This window comes from Phyllostomus discolor, chromosome 13, assembly GCF_004126475.2.
Source record: "Phyllostomus discolor isolate MPI-MPIP mPhyDis1 chromosome 13, mPhyDis1.pri.v3, whole genome shotgun sequence".
NCBI lineage: Eukaryota > Metazoa > Chordata > Mammalia > Chiroptera > Phyllostomidae > Phyllostomus > Phyllostomus discolor.
This window is the reverse complement of record NC_040915.2, coordinates 27,736,533-27,760,741: the sequence shown is the minus strand read 5'-3', so window position 1 is coordinate 27,760,741 and position 24,209 is coordinate 27,736,533. Positions and strand designations below refer to the sequence as shown.

General features: G+C 50.7%; 1 protein-coding gene across 1 annotated transcript in view; it reads right to left on the bottom strand.

Annotated features, from left to right (window-relative positions):
- The window catches only part of ADRA1B (adrenoceptor alpha 1B), a 39,156-nt gene extending 16,754 nt beyond the window's left edge, over positions 1-22,402 (bottom strand). The window contains exon 1 of the mRNA XM_028527857.2: positions 20,606-22,402. Coding sequence (XP_028383658.1) covers positions 20,606-21,554 — 949 coding nt within the window. The 5' untranslated portion in view covers positions 21,555-22,402. The remainder of the gene's footprint in view (positions 1-20,605) is intronic.
- Between the last annotated feature and the right edge of the window lie 1,807 nt (positions 22,403-24,209).

Sequence of the window (24,209 nt, the reverse complement as noted above, 5' to 3'; positions counted from 1 at the left end):
CGGAGACACGGGAGCGCGACCCCGGGCCAGGAGAGGGGGCTAGTGACAGAGCAGACTGCCAAGGCTCTGGCTGTAACAAACGGGGCCATTTGTTCCTGGGGCATTGGAATAAATTGGTATCTTTAGAAGTGCCTTGTTAAAAAAAATCAAAAAACCGGCTTGAAAGGTTCAGAGGGAACAGGACCTGCCTGCTTTAAGAAGCGCACAAAGGTAAAAGGGATCTCTGTGAGATGTCACTGTAAACAAAGGGGCAAGGCTTGGGTGAAGAACCTCACAGAAGGACAAAGAGCTACTGATTTAAAAGAGGGAACCCAGAAAAATAAAATTGGGGAGCGGGAGAGAGGCAGAGAGACGCGGCGGGTGGCGGGGGTGGGGAGAGGGGGAGAGACCGAGAGGGAGGGAGAATGAGAGCCCATTGTGGAACTCGGTCAATCACCCGGGTAATAATAACACCCTGATTGGAAGAACACCATCACAGAATTTTAGCTACAAAATGAGAAAGCGTTCCATTGTGTTCCTTTGCATTTTATCTTTTTCTTTCTTTCCTGGGCAAGAAAAGGTTGAAAGACATTGGGGAAAAATCCAATGCAAAACCAAATCTCTCCTTTCCCCGGACCCCCTAAGTAGGTCACATGCAATGCCTTCAGTCGTCTGGGCCGAGGGCAGGCCACAGGGAGCATCAAAGACCTTCTGGCCGTTACCTAGATGGACCTGGCTAGTGGGAGGTGATGCAGACAGGAAGTCAGCCAGCCCACACCTTTTAATCAGGCTGGAGCAGCGAGTTAGGGACCTCCGGGTCCGGGGCTCGTTCAGCCTGGAACTCGGAGGAACCAGCCCTGCGGGGAAGTTTCGGCCCCGGAGAGCTCAGGGCGAGGCAAAGTTGAAGTCTGTTTTCCTTGGGAGGCCGGAGAGCTCCATTAACAAAGTATCTGATTACCGTTGGGTAGTCTCTGTGTTGCAGGCTTACTCTTCATTCCATTTCTTTTTATTGCCCGCAGAGAGTCTCTCCACGCATGCTTTTATTTTAATAAAGAGCTTTGAAAATTAACTGTTAATTACGCATCGCGTGCAGGTTTTCGTGTGAGCAGATGTTTTCAGTTCTGCTGGAGATTTAGCAGGAGTGGGACAGCTGGGTCAGAGGGCAACTCTATGTTTAGCCTTTTGAGGAACTGCCAAACGGTTCTCCAAAGTGGCTGCATGGCCACAAAGAAATTATTTTAAACAAGGGTGAGCACGTTCACAGGACAGATGGATGATGTGCTCGTCTTCTCGAGACCTCGCCCACCACCGTTGCGGCAAGCCGGGAAGCTAACTCAGAGCCGTCCAGAGGCGCCTCCTGCGCCGCCCGGCCTGCTGGCCAGTCCCGCGGCGCGGTGACGGAAAGGGACCACTGTGACCGAAGCACCGAGTGTTCAAGGTCATTTAATTTTAACGAATCTGACTTGATTTACCTCTGGTGGCCAGTGGCTGCTGTGTGGGACACACAGTGCTTACTCTCTCCTGTCTGTAAACACTCACAGTTCCCCAAAAGTCACCTTAGAGATCCTGGGGGAGGGACCCCCCTCCGTCCGGGCTGCCCCTCAAAGCTCCAGACCCGCCTTTGTCGCGGGACCACAAGGAAGAAATGCAGAGGCCGAGATGCCTTCAGTCAGAGAGGCGCCGCACTGAGATTCAGGTCACTCCCGACTTTTTCGGGGACCTGTTTGGGACATTCGCACCTCGAGTATCTCCTCTATGCTTTCGGCTCGCTTGGCTTCAAAGACCTGTCGTCATTGTTTTTGTTTCTCAGCACAAGAGCAACCCACGTTCACCACAGACACGCATGAGAAGAGAAAATGACCAGGGCTCTTCCTCTGGCGTCTCGGGTGTGTGCACGGCATCTGAATCTCAGTTTTGGGGACGAGAGCAGAAGTGACATGGGAACCAAGGCTGTTCCTTCCTCGCCGTCCCTCCTCCCAGTTCCTGCGATGAGACCGTGTGCACTCACTGAGTTGTCACTGTGTGCCAGGCCTGCGCCAGGTGAGGCCCAGTCTCCCGGGGGCAGGCGGACCTCAGAGGCCTCTCCCAGCCCAGCGTGACAGCTGTCTGTCTGGCGGGGGACAGAGGGCGGGCAGAGGAAGCACAGGAAGAGGCAGGCAGTGCCCGAGAAGTGGTGGAAGGCTGCCGGGGGGTGGGGGGGACCTCTGAACTGGGAGAGTTCGAGTTGCGGAGAAGAGGGCGCGTAGCAGGCGCAGCAGACAGCTCGGACGGCACGTGCGGAGGCTCAGGACGCGAGGAGTCAGGCTGCTGAGGGAAGACAGGCTGCTTCGGCGTGGGTCACGTGGGACTTATCTGATTTATTGCCATTTGTTTCTCCTTGTAGCCTGATAAGTAAAATGTCATCCCCATTTTACAGGCAGAAAGTGGAAGCGGAGAGAAATTAAGTAATTTGTCCGAGGTCGCCCTGCTCCGTGAGGGATTTGCTTGGTGGGTCCCTAAACAACTTCGTCATGAGGATGAGGTCGGCTGAAGCCCAGTGGTGACGAGACTCTTCGGCCACGTGCAGGGAGTCAGAAGTTTCCCTGCGGGCAGGTCAGCAGGATCCTGGCGAGACTGGGTCTGTGTTTTAGGGCAATCAGTGAGGCAGTGATGCAAAGGCAGGTTTGGAGAGAGCTCAAGCCTCACTGCCAACAGGGTAACAGCCCCCCACCCCCACGCGTGCGCACACACATGTACACATGCACGCACACACAGCTTCAAAGATAAGAGCCTCTGGGGATCCAGAACTCTATTTCCCTCTCTCTTCCCAGATGGAACTCCACACCGGTGGCAGGAGTTCTGGCTGGTTCCAGGCCCCGGTGAGGACGACCAGGGAAAGGGGACACTCGCTGCTCCTTGTCGGGATCTGAGATAAGTCCCGTTCTCGCCGCCGGTTTCCTCCTCTGTAGAATGCGCTTCGTGGAATGTTCATCTCCAGCTGCCCTTTCCACCTTCAACCCTGGCTGGCCCCCACGGGCAGTGGGACCTCAGAAGGCGTTCACTCCGGCCACACGCCGTGATTTGGGGGGAGGCGAGAGAGTCATGGACTGGCTGCCCCCCAAACCTAGAGCCTCTTGAGCGTTTCCTGCATGAAGCCGGGGGTCTGGTGTCCTAGACATCACTGAAGACGTGACAGAATCTTCTTTCGTTTTCAGGCTGGGCCAATGGCAGCAAGTAACCTGATTAGGACCCAGCAAGCAGCCTGCCCAGTGAAAGCTAATTTAATTGGGGCCTTATTAGTTGTTATAACTACCTTTTAGCGAAGCTTTATTACATTCAAGCACGCAGATCCCAAACAATTGTATTAAACGTTGGCAACTGACCCATTAGTCTTTGATTTCACTTCTATTTTGCATCATTCCCAACTATCCTGATATTCAAATGCCTATCATTCATTTTTTCCCTCTTCAAAGCCAGGTGCAAACCTGAAGGCGTATATACATTTCAAAATCTCGTTTCCCATTTCCCCGGGACTCCCGGCCGCCGGAGGTGTACTAGAGCGACTCGAAGGATGCGTGCGGAAAGGCCCCCCCCAACAGCCGACCATGCTCCCTGACATTCCCGCCTTCCATCACTCCCAGCCCACACAGTTCTGGGGACTGAGGGCCCCCGGTTGAAATGCTGATGGCATTCTGAAGGCAAACACAGAAAACCGTGATGGTGAGTTAACACCTTGGTGCGGACTAACTCATCTTCTTAGCTAATATTATGGCCAACAAAGGAGACTTCAAGAGAATCAGTCCTGAACTGAGTGGCTTTGACAGTTGATGTGTAGAAGAAGATGGGAAAAAACCAAGAAGAGTTAACTCGTTTCTGCTATGTATGCACCAGGCATTGGGCTGAATAATCTTAGGATTACCCCATTTCATTCTCTAAATAATCTTAGTATAAATGTATTAATATAACTGGTTTACAGGTGAGAACAGGTGATGGAGAGGTGCAGTCGGCTTCAAAGACACACAGGCAGAGGCTGTGGCCCGGGGACAGCCGTGGGCAGATCCCGTGGAGCCCAGGTGGCTCGGAGAGGCAGGGCGTTGGGCCCTTTCCTCTCCCTCAGTCCCCACCCCGCCCCTGTGGTTTCTTGAGCCTTTGAGAGCCAGTTCTTGCAAACAGGGGCCAAAAATGTCCACTTAATTATGGTGCCTTATTTATATTTTGCCATGCCAGCCTCTGGGCCTGCTTAGGTGGAAGGCATATTTGTGGTTTAAACGAACCCATTTTGTGACTGAAAGTGCTGATACAATTGGTTCTTCACGGGGCGCCAGGAGGGTTAGGCTCTGAGTAACAACTTCCAGTTAACCTATTAGCCTGAGATTCTACATTTTAAATACACTTAGCACTGACCTAATGACTGGGGTAGATGTTCTCAGACGTGCAGAAGCAACAGTGCTTGCCTTTTTCTTTCTTTCTTTTTTTTTTTTTAACAAGGAAGAGATAACCACTGGGCAGTAGTGAGATAGTGTATGTGAAAGTGTCTGGCATGACACGTTATAAATAAAAATAATCATTTTGTTACTGTGTTTATGGAACAGTTTTTCTGAGCCCTAAAGAAATAGTGACCGCGTGCTTTGTGCGAGGGTTGCTCTACTTTGGCACTGTTGACATCCTGGGCCAGACAACTCTCCGTCATGGGGGCTGTCCTGAGCCCTGAGGGACACTCAGCTCCGTCCCTGGCCTCTCCCCCTAGATGCCAGGAGCACACCCCAGTTGTGACCATCGAAAACGTCCCCTGACATTGCCAAATGTCCCCTGGGGGGCTGGGAGAGAAATCACACTTGGTTGAGAACCATTGCTTTACCTGAGTAATCTTACTTGGTCCTCACAATGGCCCAGGGGAAGTGTTATTTGTAGAGGGGGGGAAAAGGAGGAACAGAGAGGTCGGGCAATTTGCCGGAGAACACACAGCTAGTAAAGAAGCAGGAGCAGAATGTGAACTCAGGACAGACACAATCCAGAGTTCCAGTCTTGACCACTCGTCTCCTTGCCTCTGGGAGAACATGTTTAAGAAGGTGCAGAGAAGGAACGTGTAGAGAAGAAAGTCCATTTAATCCCACGCATCCTCGTGGCTGCCCCTGCGAAGGGGAGAAATGAATGGGAACGGGAGTGGGGGCTTTTGATGTATTTGTAGCATTTCACTTCTTGGAAGAAAAGAGAGTATGTAGCAAATTCAATAACATGTTAACATTTGTTAAATCTGGGTAGAGGAATCTTGGATATCTCTTAAATTTCTGCTGTTGTTGTTGTTTTTGGGATAACGGATATCTTGTAATTAAATACCAAAACAATTTTCAGAAGGGGAAACACGAGCAGAAATGTAGGTGGAAGTCTTCTGATGCTTTCCGAGCACGTGGCCATCACACTCAGCACTCGATTTACTTAGTTTTTAATTCTTTCTGTCTTTCTTAAGAAAGGGATGTCGTAACCTCTTAATGAGAAGCAATTGGCCGCATTTTTGTTTCCCCCAAAAGACAGAGCCTGTTCATAGAATTAGTCATAATCACGATGATGTAACAGATACTTATTAAACACCTCCTCCGGAGTCGATAGTATGTTAGAGGCTTCTCATATTAACAGCTGATGTTTATGAAATATTTACTAGGATTTGGCACTGGCTGAGTCCTTTTCAGCCATTTACTTATTTACTCCTCACTACAGTCCTGAGAGCAGACGATTTCACCTGCAGTTTACAGACAAACCAACTGAGGCTTGGAGAGGCGGGCCGCAGAGCCGGGACTCCAGACCAGCATTCGTCTGCTTTCCGAGTCCCTGTGCTTTCCAGTGCTTGAAGCTGCCACTCACACAGGGCTCCTGCAGGGCTAACGAGGATGTCCCAGGAAGAGGCCAGCCCTCTTCACTGGGTGGGGGTGGGACGGCAGTGACAGAGGCAGGGGGCAGAGGAGGCCGTCCTGGTCAGGTTCTGAGAATCCCTGGTTGATCCCAGGCCCCGGTTTAACATGGACTTGATCCCCAGACCCTGTGGCAGTCGGTCAAAGTTCACCCACTCCTGTCTTGTCCCAGATGTTGGTGCCAACACCTCTAGATTTAGTACAGTCTGAAAATAACTCTGCTTTTCTTTCCAGAGCAGCCGTTCAAGGTCAGGATTAGATTATTCCCCTGGCCGACTGGGGCCCATTCACCGCCTCTCAAAAAGCCTCCCTTCCTGGCAGAATCTGCTCCACTGGCCATCTCCTTGCTTCTTGAATGGCGCTCACCTCAACTTTTAATTCGTGGGGCTGGCATCTTCCGGAGCCAACCCGAATCTTGCAAGTAAAAGGTGGGGCATTTGCTGTGCCCTTGTCTAAATATAGGCGGTCCACTGCGTTCCCTCCACACAGCCCCCACGGTGGGGCGGGGCAAGCCTGCGTGCCCAGAGGAATCCTTCCTGATGATCTCACCCTCCGAAAGCTGCGCAGTCGATCGTTTCCCATTGTTTTCTTTTCTTTTGTTATGGGTGTGAATCGGGAAGTCAGGCCCGGAGCCTTGAACCACTGATGCCGACTGTGGTGGGCCTGGCAGCCCCGAGAAAGATCAAATCCGTTTACACACCGTGGGTGACTGCTTTTTGTTCTCAGACCCGGGGAAAGTACACACATTCCAAGGCTGCCGCCTGCCCTGGCTCCCCTGATGGACAGGGCGTTGTGTTCCAAGAGGGCAGCTTGCTAGCCTTGAACTTGGGAAGCTGACACCAAATCAGTTGGAAGGAGTTGAAGTTTTCGAGCCACCTTGTCACCTCTGAAGGGAAGCTGACGTGTCCCCCAGATGCAGAACCTTCTCGGGCCTCAGCCAGTGAGGAGCTACCAGTATAAAAGGCTGTCCCTTCAGCTTTCCCGACACACACCTACCAAAGTGCAGACCGCTACACCTTTCCCACCGGCTTATTGACAGTGTGTGTCTGAGGCCTTTCACACGAGTCTACCTCTTGATCTGGCCATGCAGAGTGGACTTTATCCTACGAGATCCTAAAGGTCGGGTGCACAAAAGATGAAAATTGTGTGTATAAGAATGTTTGTCACAGCTGAAAACTCAGGATACATGTGTATCACGAGGGGAGAGTTTAGCTTACACATACAGAAAGATGCTTCGCCTCATTCCCAAACATTTCACCCGCCCAGTTGGAGAAGACTCCAGAGTTGGGAACCATGCTGTTGGTGAACGTGTGGGCTCTCGCGCATGCTCACTATGGAAATGTAACTCTCTACGGAGGACACTCTGGCAATATTTATGAAAGTGAAAACATGAACTCAGAATAGTCCATTTCCAGAATTTTATGTTACAGATAATATGGAAAATAATGAGGTATTCACAAGAATGTTTACTGCTGTATTGTTTGTGATAACAAACAATTTGAAATGACATAAACACCTTTCAAAACAGGTCTATTAAAAGACTCACAATGGAATACTATGCAGCTACTAAAAAGAATGAGGTGGCTCTATTTACATTGAAGTTAAAAGATTGCCAAGATATATTATTCAGTGAAAAAAGCAAGGTGCAGAATAGTGTTTACAGTGCGTTATGGCCATGAAAGAAGAACACGTAGATATATTTATGTGTGCAGAGAAGAGCTCTGAAAGGATATGAAAGAAACTGGGAACAGTAACCGTCGCACAGTGGGCGTGAAAGGGACAGCTGGGGGCCAGCGAAGTGAGAGGGACATTCTTTTCACTGCACACTCGGCCTTGTGGCTGTGACACTCTGTGCTTTGTGTATGTCTCACTGATTTACACAGTGGGTTGTCATAAGCGGTCTGGTTAAGTACATCATGATGCCTTCTATTATGGAGTGTGATGCAGCATTAAGAAGATGTGAAAAATAAATGAAAATGAAAAAATTCAGATTTATGGAAATGTCAAGAAATCCACGCTTGATGGTCATCTTTTTTTCAGAAGATGATGTTCAAAAGATGATCTTTTTTTCAGAAGATGATGAACAAAAAGATGATGTTCATCATCTTTTATCATCTAGTGATAAAAGCACTAGATGATCCTACCTGTGTACACACACACACACACACACACACACACTCATACACACGGAAAATTCTGGGAAGTTCCACAGGAAAATATTAGACATGGTTATACAGAGAGTAGGATTATAGGTGACTTTTCCTTTCTTTTTTATATCTTGCTGTTGTGTGAAAATTATTTTTTTGCTACCAAGATAGAGTAATTTTCTCATTAAAAAAAATAAAACCAAAAATCAGCCCTGGCTGGTGTAGCTCAGTGAATTGAGCATGAGCCTGTGAACCAAAGGATTACTGGTTCGAATCCCAGTCAGGGCACATGCCTGGGTTGCAGGCCAGGTTCCCAGTAGGGGGTGTTCGAGAGGCAACCACACACTGATCTTTCTCTTTCTCTCTTTCCTTCCCTTCTCTCTAAAAATAAATAAATAAAATATTTTTTAAAAAGAGCTCCTCCTTAAAATGAAAACAAAAATCAACAAACAACATGCTTTTGAACTGGGGGGGGGGTGGGCAGCTCTATATGCAGCAGCAGAAGTGGTCAAAGGAATTTTTAAGTGTTCTAGAGCTGGTGATCAAACAGCAGGAGATGTGTGTGTGTGTGTTAATCAAGTAAAATTAGATTAATGTGTGTCAAGATTAGAACTGACTAAAGACAGTAATCTTTTTCTTTTTTGAAAAAAGATTTTTCTCCTAAAATCATAAAAATGTAACAGTTCCCATTATAACTTTATCAAAACTCAATTTATAGTGTATTATATTGTCTTAATCACAAATAAAATGTGAAATAATACAGAAATATATAGAAAAAGTTAATCTACTCCTGCTCACTCCATTTTACCGCCTGAGGTGACTAAGTTAGTAGCTTTTAAGAATGAGATTGATTACATATTACTCTATGCCTTACTTTTTAAATGTAAATATCATGAATGACCCACCTAAACGATAGCTTAGTATACACAGATTTGACCTGTGTGTTTTATTTATTGATTTGAGAGAGAGGAAGGGAGAGAAAGGGTGTGTGTGTGTGGGGGGGGGGGGAGACAGAGAGAGAGAGAGAGAGAGAGAGAGAGAGGAAGAGAAAGAGAGAGAGAGGGAGAGGGAGAAAGATCATTTTGTTGTTCCACTTATTCATGCACTCATTGGTTGCTTTTTGTATGTGTCCTGACTGGGGATCGAATCCATAACCTTGACGTATTGGGACAACACTCTAGCCAACTGAGCTACCTGGCCAGGGCTAACCCATGTGTTTTAACACAACTTTACATTTTACTGTATTTTAAATTCCTTATTTAGTAAAATTGCACATAATTAGGTTAACCCTAAAATATTCAATATTTCTTGCCCCAGTGCTTCCATTTTTTGAATGTGTCCTGAATATGTGGGCACAGATAGATACACAAAAGTATTCGTTGCAACGCTGTGTATGATAGTAAAAGGTTAAAAATAGCTTAAGTGCCAATGAATTGAAAAGCTGCTAAGTAAAACAGAGTAGTCCATAAAATGGATTACTCTATGGCCACAAAAAGGAAAGCAGCAACTGTAAACATTCTGACATAGAACTACGCCCAAGATACGCTGTTGAGTGTAAATTGTCTATAAATTACCATTTGTAAAAATAAACAGTGTGGGAATACACACATTTCATACACACACACTCAAATACACACGCATTCTTGCCTTTGTGTTTACAGATGAATAGGGTATTTCTGTAAACAAGCAATCTGATGAGTGTTGCTTCTGGAGGAAAAAAAACAAGGATGCAGAGTGGCGGTGAATCTGGGGTCTGTGGGGGCAGAGGAGATTTTTCATTGCTTTTTTCCCTTCTGTAGGACTCGTAAATAAGTCTATGCACTATTTTCTAATAAAGAAACTACAATTGCTACGAGTAGTCATGCAGAATTGTTACAAAGCACAACGGTATAGTCCTAGTTCCCTGTGGTCTTAAGACTATATTTTTGGAAACAAAAAAGGTAAAAAACCTCATTGCCTGAAGTAGATCTTTATTATGTTGGGAGGCAGGGTTGTTATTCTGGGGGACCATAAACTTGGATGGGAAAAATTACCTTTAATAAAACAAATAAACAAAAAACTAACCTTTGGCTGTAAATTAGCATTTCCTTCAACAGGAATGTAGGCAACGAGCCACAGTTAGCAGAATTTTTCACCAAAAGAAATCAGATTTATGCTATCACATTACATTTATTGCAGATATCTTGAAATATTTCCACTTGTCACTACTTCAAAATTACAGAAGTTGTTTATTTGATTTGCTGCTAGATCTTGTTTATTTAATGTGTTAGTAACGAAGAACACTGTTTTACTCTATTATAATAAATTTGCTCTTTCAACATTATAATAACTATTTTGACCTAACTGGTTTTCTTTGAAATCCTATGCCTCTTCTTTTACGTGTCTACTGTGCAAAGGGGCTTCACCGGATTGCCACAGGGGCTCACGGAACCCTCGTGTTAAGATAAATTCTGGAGGGTTGGGGACAAGAAGTCACAAACGGACGCTGGGACAGTGTGCCTGCCAGCAGAAAGAGGGGCCCTATCACTTTCTCTCGATGCCAGGGGGCGATTTATGGCCTGAATATATAAATTGGAGATGTAATTTTTTTGTCCCAGTTGGTGGAACCTCCCCCCTCCCACCCCGCCGCCCCACCAGCTGCCTCCATGGCTCCCTGCCCAGCCCCGTGCTGGTGCTGAGGCGCCTGGGGCCCATGCCTGTGAATGACAGTGAGCCCGACTTGCCCTTGGTCCCATTTTAACCTCTTTCTGGGGCCGGGCCAGGGTGCTGAGCTCAGCCTCGGAGCGATGCGTGTTAGCCTGACAGGAAACTCTATCTTAAAGAAGAATTTCAAAAAGCGTGCGGAAGCCAAGCGTGTGAAGCACCCCAGCTCCGGGGGAACGCGTCGCTGTGGGCCTATCTTACGACAAAAGCTGAACGGGGCTCTGTGAGGGACAGTCCACTCGCATGCGCGAGGACATTCCGTTTCTGAACATTTTGGTCTGAACTGCTCCTTGGTGCAACTTTTATAGACCGATTTGTGTGCTCCCATCAGAGAGGGGCACTTGAGTGTCCAAAGGGGGCTCAGATGTGCCGGGGTAGGTGTGGTCACGAGTGTGCGGTTGCCAGAGTCCTGAGAACACAAGCCTGCCAGCGAGGACGGCGCCCTGGGCTGACTCACGCTCTGTCACGCCAGGAGGCCGGGCAAGATGCCCTCCCCTGCAGCCGCTCCAGCCTTACAAGTCCTTCAGACAGAGCTCCCCTCCTCCTCCTCCTCCCCTCAACCTTGCTCAGCCCACCCTTCTTTCTATCTCCCCTCCATTCCTGAGACACTCATCATTCCGATCACAACATTTGCCTTGTGCTGAAACGGATCCATTCCTTCATCTACTCATTCGCCAAGTACATAGGGTCAGCCAGCCTCGGATTCAGATCTCGGCTCAGTCGCTCACTCACGTAACTGGGGTAAATTAACTGAAGATTTAAAAACGTCAAACCCACATCGACAGTAACTCCTATTTCCCACAGAAAATGCACATGTGAAAGTTGCATCTTTTCTCTGTAAATCGATGCTCACTCCGTTCTCCCATGATTAATCTCCCCAGGACTGCTGCGGCTGAGGGTGCCAGCTTCCCTCTCCTCCCTCCTCGGGCTCCTTCCCCTGTGCTGGTGGTGACTGCGGGGAGCGGGACTAGTCACTCACCCCCTCTGAGCCCATTTCCTGACCTGCCAAATGGGGGAAACACTAATCCCTATTTGATGGGCCATCGGGAGGTTCAGAAGTCAGGCTCACCCTGAATCACAGCCTCAACGGCCGTGTTTACGGGGAGTCATCTGGGTACTCATCTCCGGGCTGGGGGACAACAAGACGTGTCAAAGCTGGATCCTGTCCCCCAGAGGTTTGCAGCCAGTTTCCTTTGTTAAAAGTGTCCCCATCAGTCCTGGTCCCCATGGACAAGTGTGGCTGGTGCCATATGGTACACCTAGAGGGCTCACCGGAAAGGGCGTGGGGACCGGGTGGGACCTTGAGAGCGGCGTCCACAGGACTGGGTGCTGATGGGTGGCAGGATTGGGGCGTTCGGAGGGCACAGGACGCGAGTCCCTGACACAGGGGACAGGAGGAACAAAGGCGCAGGGGCAGGAAAATACAAGGTGTGTTCGTGAAACAGCAAATTTATCTGAGTGAGAGTATGCTCCTGATTCTGAACTCACTGTGCTGCGCACTCACTCCTCCCTTCAGCTTTCGTGACCACGCACGTCAGGTGGCAGGATGTGGCCACTGCTTATGCGAAGGCCCCACTCTGGAGAGGAGACAGGGCAGCCCACCAGTCACGAGGCTGCCGCAGAGAGCCATCCCTGGGGCGTCTGGGTGTGGACGAGGGGCACCTACTCAGTCTCCCTTCAGGGGCCCTCCAGGACCCTGGGAGGGAACCCGGCACTATTTTCTCATAACTGTATGCTTTTGTAAAGTTTTCAAAAGTAAGATCTATTACTGCAATTGGTTGGGGCCACTGTCTACTTCTGCTCTGACCTTCTCCCCCTGTCAGACTTTCCCTCATGTGGGGTTAGTGTAGGGTCGTGGGCATTTTGGGGAACTAGCTGAGAGATAAGAGACATTTTCAGTTCTGTTGAATACACATATGTGATTCGCAGGTTTTTCTTTCTGTATAACTAGGTTATCACCAGCCAGAGTTAGGGCAAAGTGGAAAAACAGCTTCTAGAAATAGTCTCTTGTCCACAATGCCGACTCCCCTGGACCTGTGACATGAGAGGCAGGACCGGAGACTGGTCCCTCGCAGGAGTGAGTCCTGCTGTGCTGGGACCTCACGGAGTGGGGGTGGAGGTGAATGAAGGTCTGCAATGCACGCAGTCAGAACCTAAACTGTGAAACAGTCTTCCACATTTGATGGTTTCCCAAATTTCATAAAAATCTTAAAAATGCTATGTGACATGGCCAAGAATAAGTTGTGAAGCTGAAAAAAGTCTGGAGTGCCCATAACAAAAGGGACATTTTGACCTTCCTTGCTAGGGGAAGGAAGACCCACTTACTTCTATATTCTGTATGTGCTCACCAGGACAGTGCGCCTCTTGGCTGCTGACCACAGGCAGCCCCTCACCCGTCCTTTTCCCTCTCAGAACAGGCTCTCGTTTCCATAAAGGAGCTCAGGGGCCCACACAGAGGGTATTCCTAGTGATGCACTGTTTAGCATTATCTGCTTGCCTAGAGATAATCCAGGTCCTGTCGCTAATCAGCTGGGTGACCTGAGGCAAATCCCACAGTCTCCCTGAGTGTCAGTTTCCTCATCAGTTAAACGGGGGAAAGGGTAGTGTCCCCTCTGCAAGCCTCTGGAGAGGAGTGCAGGACAGAACGCGCAGGGCGCACTTGCAGCCTGGTGCGGCACAGCGAGCCTGGCACACGGCCAGACCTAATAAATGATAGCTATTGGCATGGTTATGGTCACACGTCCTCAGGGAGCACGGGACTGCAGCGACACCCCGCAGACATGGGAGAAAGCAATTTCCCAGCGTGGCCTGGAGGCCACCAGTTATTGTCATGAGCCACACACATACTCAGGTAAAGGCATCTCCTGCATTACAGATCTTAATAGGCCCATCTGTGATGTCACCGCAGCTACACTTGCTGCCACGGCCTTGCTGTGGCCTGTTTTGCCCCAGCAGGACAAGGCGCCTCCACAAAGGGCCCTCGTCCTGCTGTACCCGACAGGCAAGGCCCTCCAGGATCGCCTTTCCCCTCCCCACCCTCTGCCCCCACCCTCTGCCCCCACCCTCTGCCCCCGCACTCTGCCTCTCGACGCAAGGCTGAGGCTAGCACTGACCCATTCCCTCCTTTCTTTTCTGCTTTCCGGCCCGTCCCTCCCTCCCTCACTGCTCCTTCCCACAAACGGTTACTGCGCCTGGCCGCCACAGTGTCTCTCATGGTTCCAAGGCTTTAGACATTTCTCACGGTGAGATTTCAAAAAATGTTTTTCTGGACGGTACATAGATTTACCAACTTCTTATTTTGCAAGTAAGACATGAAACACACACACACACTGACCATCACCACTTACTTATTACCATCACTCCATCAAAAAAAGCATGATTCTATTAAAAAGTGCTATTTCAGTGTCCCAAAATAGAAAGGACATAGTCTTTAGAATAAAAAAAAAAACAGTCATTTTATATTAAATACATTTGGAAAAACACAGAACTTTTCTACTTTTTCTCATTTTGTCATGAGCAGTAAAAATTTTACCACCCGTGGCACCAGACATCAGAAAAATGTTTGAGAAGCACTATAATTACAAAAGGAATGATATAATGAACGTGTAATGGGTGCCAGAAGTGGAGTCGAACGGGCTTTGACATTTATTAGCTGTGTGACCTTGGGCAAGTTACCAAACCTCTCTGAACTCTTGTTCCCTCACCTACTAACACGGGGGTGGCGATGCTTGCTCTGCAGAGCGGCTGCGAGAATTATGGGCAGTGCAGCATATTCAGGGTTGAGCAGTGCACCTGCTACATCGAAGGTGCTGCCGCCACAGTGCTCACTCCCCTCCCTCCCTCCCTCCCTCCCTCCCTCCTCCAGGGAGGCTCTAGCTGAAAGAATTCTCCTTCTGCCCTGCCGGCCGTCCTGCCTTCCACGATGTGCACTGGTCCAAGGGGCTGGGCAGGGTGGGATGCTTCTGGCTGTGCCAGGGGAGGCTTCATCAAGCTTTCTGGGCTCTCCGTGGGGTGCTGATTTAGGGGTTCCTGGGCATGGGGAGGACTGGTGCTATCTGTGCTGGCTGCATGAAAGCCACCTGCAGAAACTTGTTAAAAATCAAGATTCACAACCCCATCAGGAGACACTGATAGAATAGGTCTGCAGGGGGTGGTCCAAGCCCTCATGTTGCTGATGAGCAGCTAGGTTAGCTGTTGATCATGGCTCTCTGGCTTTGGGGTTAGGACATTCTGACCACTCAACTCATAAGAATGTCTGGCAGATCATTCCTAGGGTGGTGTCTTACAAGCCTTCATGAATGGGGTCCGAAGAAGATCCTGGGAGGAGTTCTCTTGGCTGTGTGTTTCATGCCACCCCCTTTCCTATCTTCCCCATCTCAACAAAGGGCACCTTCATCATCCGGAAACCTCTGAGTCATCCCAGACACGTTTCTTGCTCTCACTAACCCTCCTGCATCATAACCAACCCAACCCCAAGCCCTGGAATTGGTCCACTTCTCCCCATCTCCACAGCCATCAGCTTGGTCTAACCAGCCACTAGCTGTCATTGGGACTGTGGCCTTCTAACTGCCCCATCTCTGGTCTGCATTCCATGTGGGAGCCTAAGTTGTCTTTCAAAGACATAATTCAGATCCTATCTCTTGCCAGCTTTGAACCCTTCAGTAGTGGCCAATGCAACTTAAGATAAAACTAAATTTGGCCAGGCACGGCCTGGCCTCTGAACACACCTCCAGTCTGGAATTGCACCTGCCTCCCTCTGTTCTCCAGGCTCTGCTAGCTTCCTGCCAGCTCCTGCCTCAGGCCCTGCACGTGTGCCCTGCCTTCTGCCTAGACCTTCTTCTTCTACCCGCTGCCTTCACGGAGTGAGCTCCTCCAAACTGTTCAGGATTCTCCCTAAATTCCACTCAGGGACCCCTATGACACTCTGATTCTCGCTATAGACTTCTAATAGCATCTCACCTCCTTTCTTCAAGTCACTTATCACATTTGCATTCACGTTTGTGTGCATGGGCTTTTCAAATTATCTGTGTTTCCCACTAAAGCTAAATCCTATGAGAACATGGAACATGGCTGTTTTGCTCATCACTACATGTCTAGCACATGCCTGAACATAGTAGGCATGCTATAAATACATACTCATTCAGTGTAATGAGGGAGTGAGTGAATGGTAAAAGGCCCAACCTTGAGAGACCCACATCCCACGCCGTGCAGGAGGTGTGGAGAAAATCCAGCCCTAGGCTGGAATGTTGGATGAACTTCCCTGACACTTTGTATGTGCATCTTTTTCTCAGGGGTGAGTGGAAAGGTAGGGGTTTGTAACAGAAGTACCATAACCACCTTTTGGCAAGGTGGCTCTGGGGTTCCTGGAGAGCATTTGCAATGAGAGCAGCTTGGGACCAGACATCTCCTGGGTGCAATAGAGCAGGCTGGTGCCTGTTCTGACAGACCTGGATTCAACTCTTGGTGCTGTCAGTCCCTTACTGTGCGACCTTGAGCCAGAAGATAACTTCTCTGAGCTTCTGTATGTGTACCTGTAGACATGGAGCAATTACTCTGTGCTGTCAGTGCAGCTGTGAGGATTAATGAGATGATGTCTGTGGAGGGCCTAACAGAATGTCTGGCTTACAGGATGTGCTCCATGATAATAACGTCTCACTAGGCTGTGGGACTCCTGCAGGCGGGAGCCATGTTTGACTTTGGCCCAACAGCCCAGTAATTAATATAGTGCCTGGCACACAGTAGATGCTTTAGGAAGTCTTCATGATTTCATTAAGGATCAAATATATATTTCTTCAGTAGGATTTCCCTCTTCCAGGAAGGATTCCCTATGTGTAAAAATTTCTTCTCATTCAAACTAGTGACTTTCCTTGTGAGCGACTCAGATCCTTGTTTTCTGAAACCTCCGAGCTGGAGCATTAGTGTGTGGTTGTGGGGCAGCTCTGTCCTGAGTCATCTCGGGGACCCGCACCCTCCCTTGTGTCTCGTGGCAGGAGGGGATGCATCAGCCCCGCTGTGAACAAGAGGACTGGAGAAACAAACCAATGGTGAGAGGAATTCCTGCTTGGTTCTAGTATATAGAGAGTACAACTGTTTCTTTGAAACTGACCTTCATTTATTTGGAGGGGAAAGCAGTTAGTTCAATAATAGCTTCCTGGTGCCTCTCAGCATTTGAAAAGATGGAAGAAAGATCTGGAGCAAGGCAAGGTTCCAGAGTTTTCTAAGTAATGCACTAAGCCCAGCGACCAGTTGGCTCCCCAGCGCTTCCTGCTATCCCCTAACCCCCCCACCCCCACCCCATCCTTCTCCCCAGTGTAGTGTGCCTCCCTCAATAGACCAGCCGCTTTCTGAGACCCTGACCAGGCCTTCCCCGGCGGGTGGGAGCTGGCCTTCATTGTAATGCCGGGCGGCCGGAGATTCCGCGGACATCTTGCGCGTGACCCAATGGGTAGAAATGCTGCTATATTATATTCCAATTATTCCCTGTCCCTGTGTGGCCTGATTCCAGGGGCTGAATAAAGAGGTCCTTGTTTGGTGGAGTCCATCCCTGCTCCCGAGTAAGAGCTGGTCCCTGGCCCGACTGGGTCTGAGGCCTCAGGGAAAGGGTGGGGAAGAGCTAGGGAGGGTGGTACAGGTGGGGAGGGCTCCGCAGGAGATGGGAGGTCCCGCTGCAGGCAGCCCAACCCTGCTCCCAAAAATACAAACAAGGGAGGAAGGTAAACAAATGGGGCCCCTGACCAGGACCCTGCAGGGGGCATGGCTCTTTGCCCTCCTTCCCAAGAGGAATCCCAACCCTTCTCTCCCACGGAGAAGACAAACACAGCTATGGAAATCTCCTGCCATCTGGCCCCTGGAAGTCACCAGTTGGAAGTTACTCCTACCTGCATTTGTGTTTGCCGACCACTGTCTCCCCAGATCTGCTTTCTCGCCTTATGAGTGGAAAGCCTTTCATGGAAAATTCAGAATTTGGAACCTTCTTCAGATTCCAAAGGGGTTATTGTTCTACATCACACTACTTTTATTTGGGTGTTATCTGAACTCAGAAGAGGTAGAAACCCACGTCTTGGTTTTGCTTGGATGCTCTTGCTGAATATCAAGAACATGTTAATTAGGTACCTTCACTGTTTGAAGCTCACGGGTACCTCTCGGAGTCCATCCCAAACCCAAAGCCTGGAGTCCAGGTTCCTCACCAGCTGAGGCCTGGGTTTCCATGGGAGGAGGATGTGGGCGGGGATGGGGCAGGGATGGCACACTGGGACATCTCGGGGAGACAACGGCATGGATGCTTTCACGGCAAGGAGAGGAGAAACAAGCTCTGGTGGCAAGAGTGTCCCACTCTCGATGGCGTGGAAGCCAAGGACCTGAGATGTGAGGGAGATAAGGTCTCTGCAGAGGGGAAAAAAGTGGAGAGAATGTGAGTGAGAAGAAACTGAGGGTGGTCCTAAGGAGCAGGGCCCGGAGAGAGGCCACAGCATCCTGCACCACCAAGAGCAGGGCTGCGGAAGGGCTAAGCTTTGTAGCATTTAAAACTGCGGCCTCCAGGAGGCTGGAGCCTGCAGGGGGCCAGGGGGTTGGCCCACCAGTGGCTGTCCAAGCCTGGTCGGTGGACCGCCTCTTCAGAATCACCTGGTAGGCTGGTTAAATGCATGGACTCCTGGGCTCCACCTGGTCTACTCAGTCAGATTCTGTGGGTCAGGCCTAAGAAGCTGGAAGTGTATCAGGTTCCACAGATGATTCTGATACTTATTGCAGTTTGAGAGCCCTGGTCTAGTCCAACCCTGCGGCTCCCTGGAAGCGGGATGCGAAGCCCACAGAGGTAAAGCGACAAGCCTAAGGTCACAGGTCTACCTGATAGCAAAGCTCTCGTGACAACCAGGTTGCTCCTGAGCCCCGGAGCATTTCAACAGGCCGGCAGCCTCGTCTCCTTTCTGGAGCTGTTTCCCTTGCCCCCTAAGTGAGAGCCTGCACTTTTGACCCATCCGTGCCTCCTGCTGGGGCCTGCTCCTTGCTGAGGATGCTCTGGCCCTAGCCTGTGCAGGCCAGGGGGCAGGAGCAGAAGGAAGAAGGACCCAGGTCTCTCCTGAGCCTTAGTAACAGGTGTGGGGTTGGCACATGGGTAGAGGAGGAGAAAACACACAGTTGCAGCTGAGGGGCTGGCTGGGCTTGGGTTTGTAGTACTTACAGCTAACTTTCCCTGAGCATCAGCAGTGCGCCACTGTACTAAGTCCTTTGCACGTATTAGCGCGAACCCCATGGAGCAAATCGTAATTGGCCCTATTATGCAGATGCAGAAACTGAAGCCCACAGAGAAGTGGTCACTTGCCCAAGGTCACTTAGCTAATAATAAGTGGCTATATCACTTCCACATGCAATCACAACCTTTGTATGGCCCAGCGCAGTATGAATGTCACCCACCTGAACCCAACAAGCCTGCAAAAGGACCCCGGGACCTTGGGAAAGAAAAGAAAGCGTCTCTGCAGTCAGATGTGATCACTCCTGGCGGGGGGCGGGGGGTGGGGGGTGGGGGAGGGCAGACCTTCCAACCCTGTCTACTTAACACACCGAAAACACTTCTGATGGGCATTAGCCGGCCTTAGGAATGACACTGTGGAGAGAAGGTTAAACAGCCTTTTTCCTTTATCTTTTTAAAAGGGAAACTCCCGATATCAATTTGCTTTCTTTCCATTTGTCTCTCTCTCTTGAAAGCAGCAGTGTGTCTTCGGGATTTCAGTTACTTGAGGAGTTCCGCTGTGTCGGGCTCTACCCAAGCCGCTGGTGCGACTGCAGGTGTGTGTGGTCCGCGGCATGCGGCCGCCGGTACCTCTCCCGGTACCCGGGCACATGACTCTGTCGTGATCGCCTCCCTCCATTCATTTTTCTGGAGCGTCCCCAGAGCCAGGAGGAGAAATCAAAGCAGACCAGTGCCTCAGAGGGGGGACAAGTGCTTCCCAGGCCATGTGGATGGCATGTCACACTACCCTCTAGGTTTGCCTCTTAACCAGACCTCTTCTTCCTTAGAAGAAATCAATCGGGGAGCTTTTGGAACAACTCAGGAGGACTATCAAACAGAAGAAGATGGACATGTTTTTATAGGAGGGGAAGGACTCAATTTCATTTTAGCAGGGTTTGGTGTCTGGCAGCTGGAGGTGAGGGGCAAATATAATTTAATTCTGGTGACTTCACAAAATCACCAGAGAGTCAGGAGCATTTTTGGGTGTGAGAATGTGTGATCCTCAGGTCATCTTCCTGCTCTTTCGAATCTCAGGCTTTAGACAACTTAAAGGCGCCTCGGGGCTGTGGGGTTGTAAAATGCTCTTATTAACTCACAATGGAAGAGTGCACCGGGGTGATGGCAAGCCGCGAAGGGAGGAAGGGAGACGCAGCCTCTGCAAAGCTCTCGAGCAGTGTGGGCTCCCTGCAAGAGCCCTGGAAATGCTGAATGAAAGCTGCCTCTCCGTGTGCAGGCTGCCTCCCTCCTTCCCAAATGCCGCGTCTGCGGTAACTACAAACTACTTTGTATGCTGCATTCGTGACGCTGCCTTAGCCGACACATGATTACTACTGAAATAAGGCTGGTGTGATGTTCGAGTCCAGTGGCCTTTTTAATTATTAAACTGAGGCTGCCGAATGAATCATTCCACATACCAGCTTTTCCTCCTGTGGTTCTATTTCGAGTGACGAGTCCCTTAGTGTGTTCCACTAACACCTGAGCTGGGTCTTAGCTGCATACCCAATCTGCAGAGCCTTTATAGAATGAACAGTATTCTCCAGGCTCCACACACACACACATACACACACACACAGACTGTGTAAAAACACAAAACCCACAAAAAAACTTTACAGCAAGCTCATCAGTAAAGCCAAGATCAGAAAGTGCCCAGGGCCCTGACTTACCAAGCGGCAGAGCGATGAAGAAGGGTAGCCAACACAAGATGAACATCCCGACCACTATGCCCAAGGTCTTGGCTGCTTTCTTTTCCCTGGAGAACTTAAAAAGTTTGACGGCTATGGAACTCCTGGGGTTGTGGCCTTTGGCCCTGGCACTGCTGAGGGTGTCCTCGTGAAAGTTCTTGGAGTGGATCCTCAGGGTCAGCTCCTTGGAATTGGACATCTCTTTCATGACCCCGGCCTCCAGGTTCTTGGTGGTCCTCTTGGCAACGATGTAGACGCGGCAGTACATGACCAGGATGACGGCCAGAGGGATGTAGAAGGAGCCCAGCGAGGAGAAGAGGGCGTAGAAGGGCTCTTCGGTGACCCCGCATTCCTTGTCATCGTTGGGCGCTGGCTCCTTCCACCCAAGGAGAGGCCCGATGGAGATGACCGTGGACAAGACCCAGACGCCGAGGAGCGCCAAGATGGCCTTCCTCCGGGTGACCAGCGCCGGGTACTGCAGGGAGTGGCGCACCCCGATGTAGCGGTCGATGGAGATGGCGCACAGGCTCAGGATGGAGGCGGTGCAGCACAGCACGTCCGCGGCGGCCCAGATGTCACAGAAGACGCGGCCCAGCGCCCAGTAGCCCAGCACCTCCAGGGCGGCCGAGAAGGGCAGCACGGTGAAGCTCAGCAGCAGGTCGGCGACGGCCAGGTTGACGATGAAGTAGTTGGTGGGTGTCCGCAGGTGGCGGTTGCAGGCCACAGACAAGATGACTAAGATGTTGCCCACGATGGCAAAGAGGATGAAGGCGCCCAGCACCAGGCCCACAGAGATGGCCCTGGTGACGTCCAGCTGGGGCAGCCTGGAGTTGTTCGAGGTCTGGTTGGGGCCAGTGAAGTTGGCATTTTTCAACTCTCCCCAGTGGGCAGGTGCTGATGTGTTGTGGCCGGTGTCCAGGTCGGGATTCATTTTAGAGTCCGCCCTCCATAGCCAGGGGGCTGACAGGGCTGGAAGGGCTGCGGGGAAGGCGCCTCAGCTGCCCTGAAACTTTGCCTCCCCCGTGGTGGTCTTCCTCCCAGAGGCGCCCTCCCGGCGAGGGGTCATCTCCCCAAGCAGCCCGGCCCGGCCGCGCGCGTCTCCTCCTGCACCGCCGCCCGCTCGCCTGTCAGAGGGAGGAGGAGGAGGAGGAGAGAGGGGACCAGGCGGCAGCTCCAAGTTAATGGTCCACGTCAGGCGCGCCGGCCGGGCTCGCGAGGGAGCGCGGGAGGAGGGGCGCGGGCAGGGGGCGCCCGGCGCGGCTCGGCCCGGCCGGGCCCGCTGCGGGTCTGCGGACAGCGGCGCCTCCGCCCAGCCAGCGCCGAGGAGGGTCTGCTTTCAATGAGCCTCCGCTGGGCTGACTGCACGCCGGTGACATCAGGCGGGGGAGCCCGGCGCCCTGACTCCGCGCGGCACTAGGGGGCAATGCGGGTCCAGCGAAGGCGCCCGCACCCTGACGCGGCGCCCCCGCCGCCCCAGGGCCAGCTTTGTGTGCGCGCGTGTGCGCGCGCGCCCGTGTGTGAGGGGGAGTGAGGAAAAGAGACTTGAGCGTGGGGATCCCCTTGCGCCCCACCCCGAGGTGGCCCCCTGGGATTCTTCTCCTTCCTATTCACTCTTCATTTTAAAAAGTGGGATGGGGGTGCTTACCTCTAATGGGGGGGCGTCTGGAGTCAAATCCCGGATTTACGGGGACCTGCAACTCGTGCGGCACCTAAAAGAGGAAGAATTCCAAGGTTTGGCAGGTGGGAGGGCCTTGAGTCACATGAGAGACCAGCCCCTATCCTTTACCTCCTCATGAAAATAAAAATAAGGCCTCTCTTCATCTATTCATTCACTCACTCACTCACTCACGCACTCACTCACTCCCTCCCTCCTTCATTCAACAGGTTGTTAACTGAGAACCCACGCTCTGCCCAGGGATCTGTTCTAGGTGCTGTGGGCACAGCAACTGAACGAGTAGACAAAGACCTGTGTCCCCCTGCCCCCAGGAGCTTACACACTGACGGGTGAAGACACTTATACAAAAAGTAAGCACACTGTGAGGTGTGTGGTGGGCCAACAGGTATAACAGAAAATAAAGCTAGGAGGGGGAAATGGTGTGTGGGGGGGTGGCATCTGAAATTCTGGATGGGTGCTCAGGGCGTCACTGAAATGGTGTTTGAGCCAAGACCTGAAGGAAACGAGGAACCAGCTAGTGGGCTGTCTGGGGGGAAGGGAGGAGGGAAATCTGGACTATGCCTGGATCCCCCTCCTCCTGCGTGTTGGCCACACTGGACTTTCAGCTCTAGGGGCACACTCCCAAAGGCGGGCAAACGGCACTTGGGAAAGAAGGTGCGGGCCAAGAGGTGCCACGGGGGAGCTGGATGTTCCTGGACGACACTCCAGTGCTTGGCACGTGGGCAGAGACAGGGTGCTAAGCACCCTCTGCCTTTCCTCGTGACCCTGTGGAAGGGGGAGCTGTCTCACTGTCCTTCCGTGTTGTGGATGGGACACCAGGATGCAGCGAAGTTTAACTCTTTGCGCGGGCCCACGCAGAGGAGCTGGGGACTGAACCCAGTGGTGGGTCTGTCCCAAGTGAAACACTTGGCTGCGGTGTCACGCCGCTCCCCCAGAAGCGAGGTAGGGGCGGCTTTTTCCTCTTCAGCTTTATTGAGACATAACTGACATATAACATTGTAGACATTTAAGGCATATAACAGGTGGAGGTGATACACTTACAAACTGCAAAATGGTTGCCATCATGTTGTTAGCTAACACCTTCATCACTCACATGATTAACTACCATGCCTTTTCTGTGGTGAGAACTTTTAAGATCTACTCTCTTAGCAACTTTCAAATATACAGCACAGTGTTATTAACCACAGTCGCCACGCTGGACATCAGACCCCCGGACCTCACTCATCTCAGAGCTGGACGTTTCTGGCCCTTGACCAGCATCTCCGTTCCCCTCCCCCAACCCCTGGTCACTGCTGCTCAGCTTTCTATGAGTCCAGCTTTTCGGATTTCACGTGTGGGTGACATTACACAGCATTTGTCTTTTTTGTTTGTTTGTTTATCTTATTTCACTTAGCATAATGCTCTCAGTGGCAGGATTTCCTCCTTGCTCATGGCTGAATAGCACTTCATTGTATATCTACACATCTTCTGTATCCACCCATCAGCTGATGAACACGTAGGTTGTTTCCATATCTTGGACACCGTGGATGATGGTGCAATGAACACGGACCACAGCTATCCCTTCGAGATCCTATTTTCATTTGCTTTGGATAGATACCCAGGAGTGGGGTTGATGGATTTATATGGTAATTCTATTTTTAGTTTTTTGAGGACCTTCTATACTGTTTTCCATAGCGACTGTACCAATATAAATTTGAGCTAGGGAGTGGACTGATTGTTACAGGAGCAGACTTCCACGTAGTAAATGTGGGGGCCCCGAGCTATGCGTGCCGGGAGGGAGCCCACATTTATTGGTAGCCAAGCCTTGACTCCTTTTCCATTACTCTTCCCAATACCCCTTTGGGGGAAGTATCACCCTTCTGCACTGACAGATGAGGAAACCACGATTCGGAGAGGGTTTGCATTTCCCGA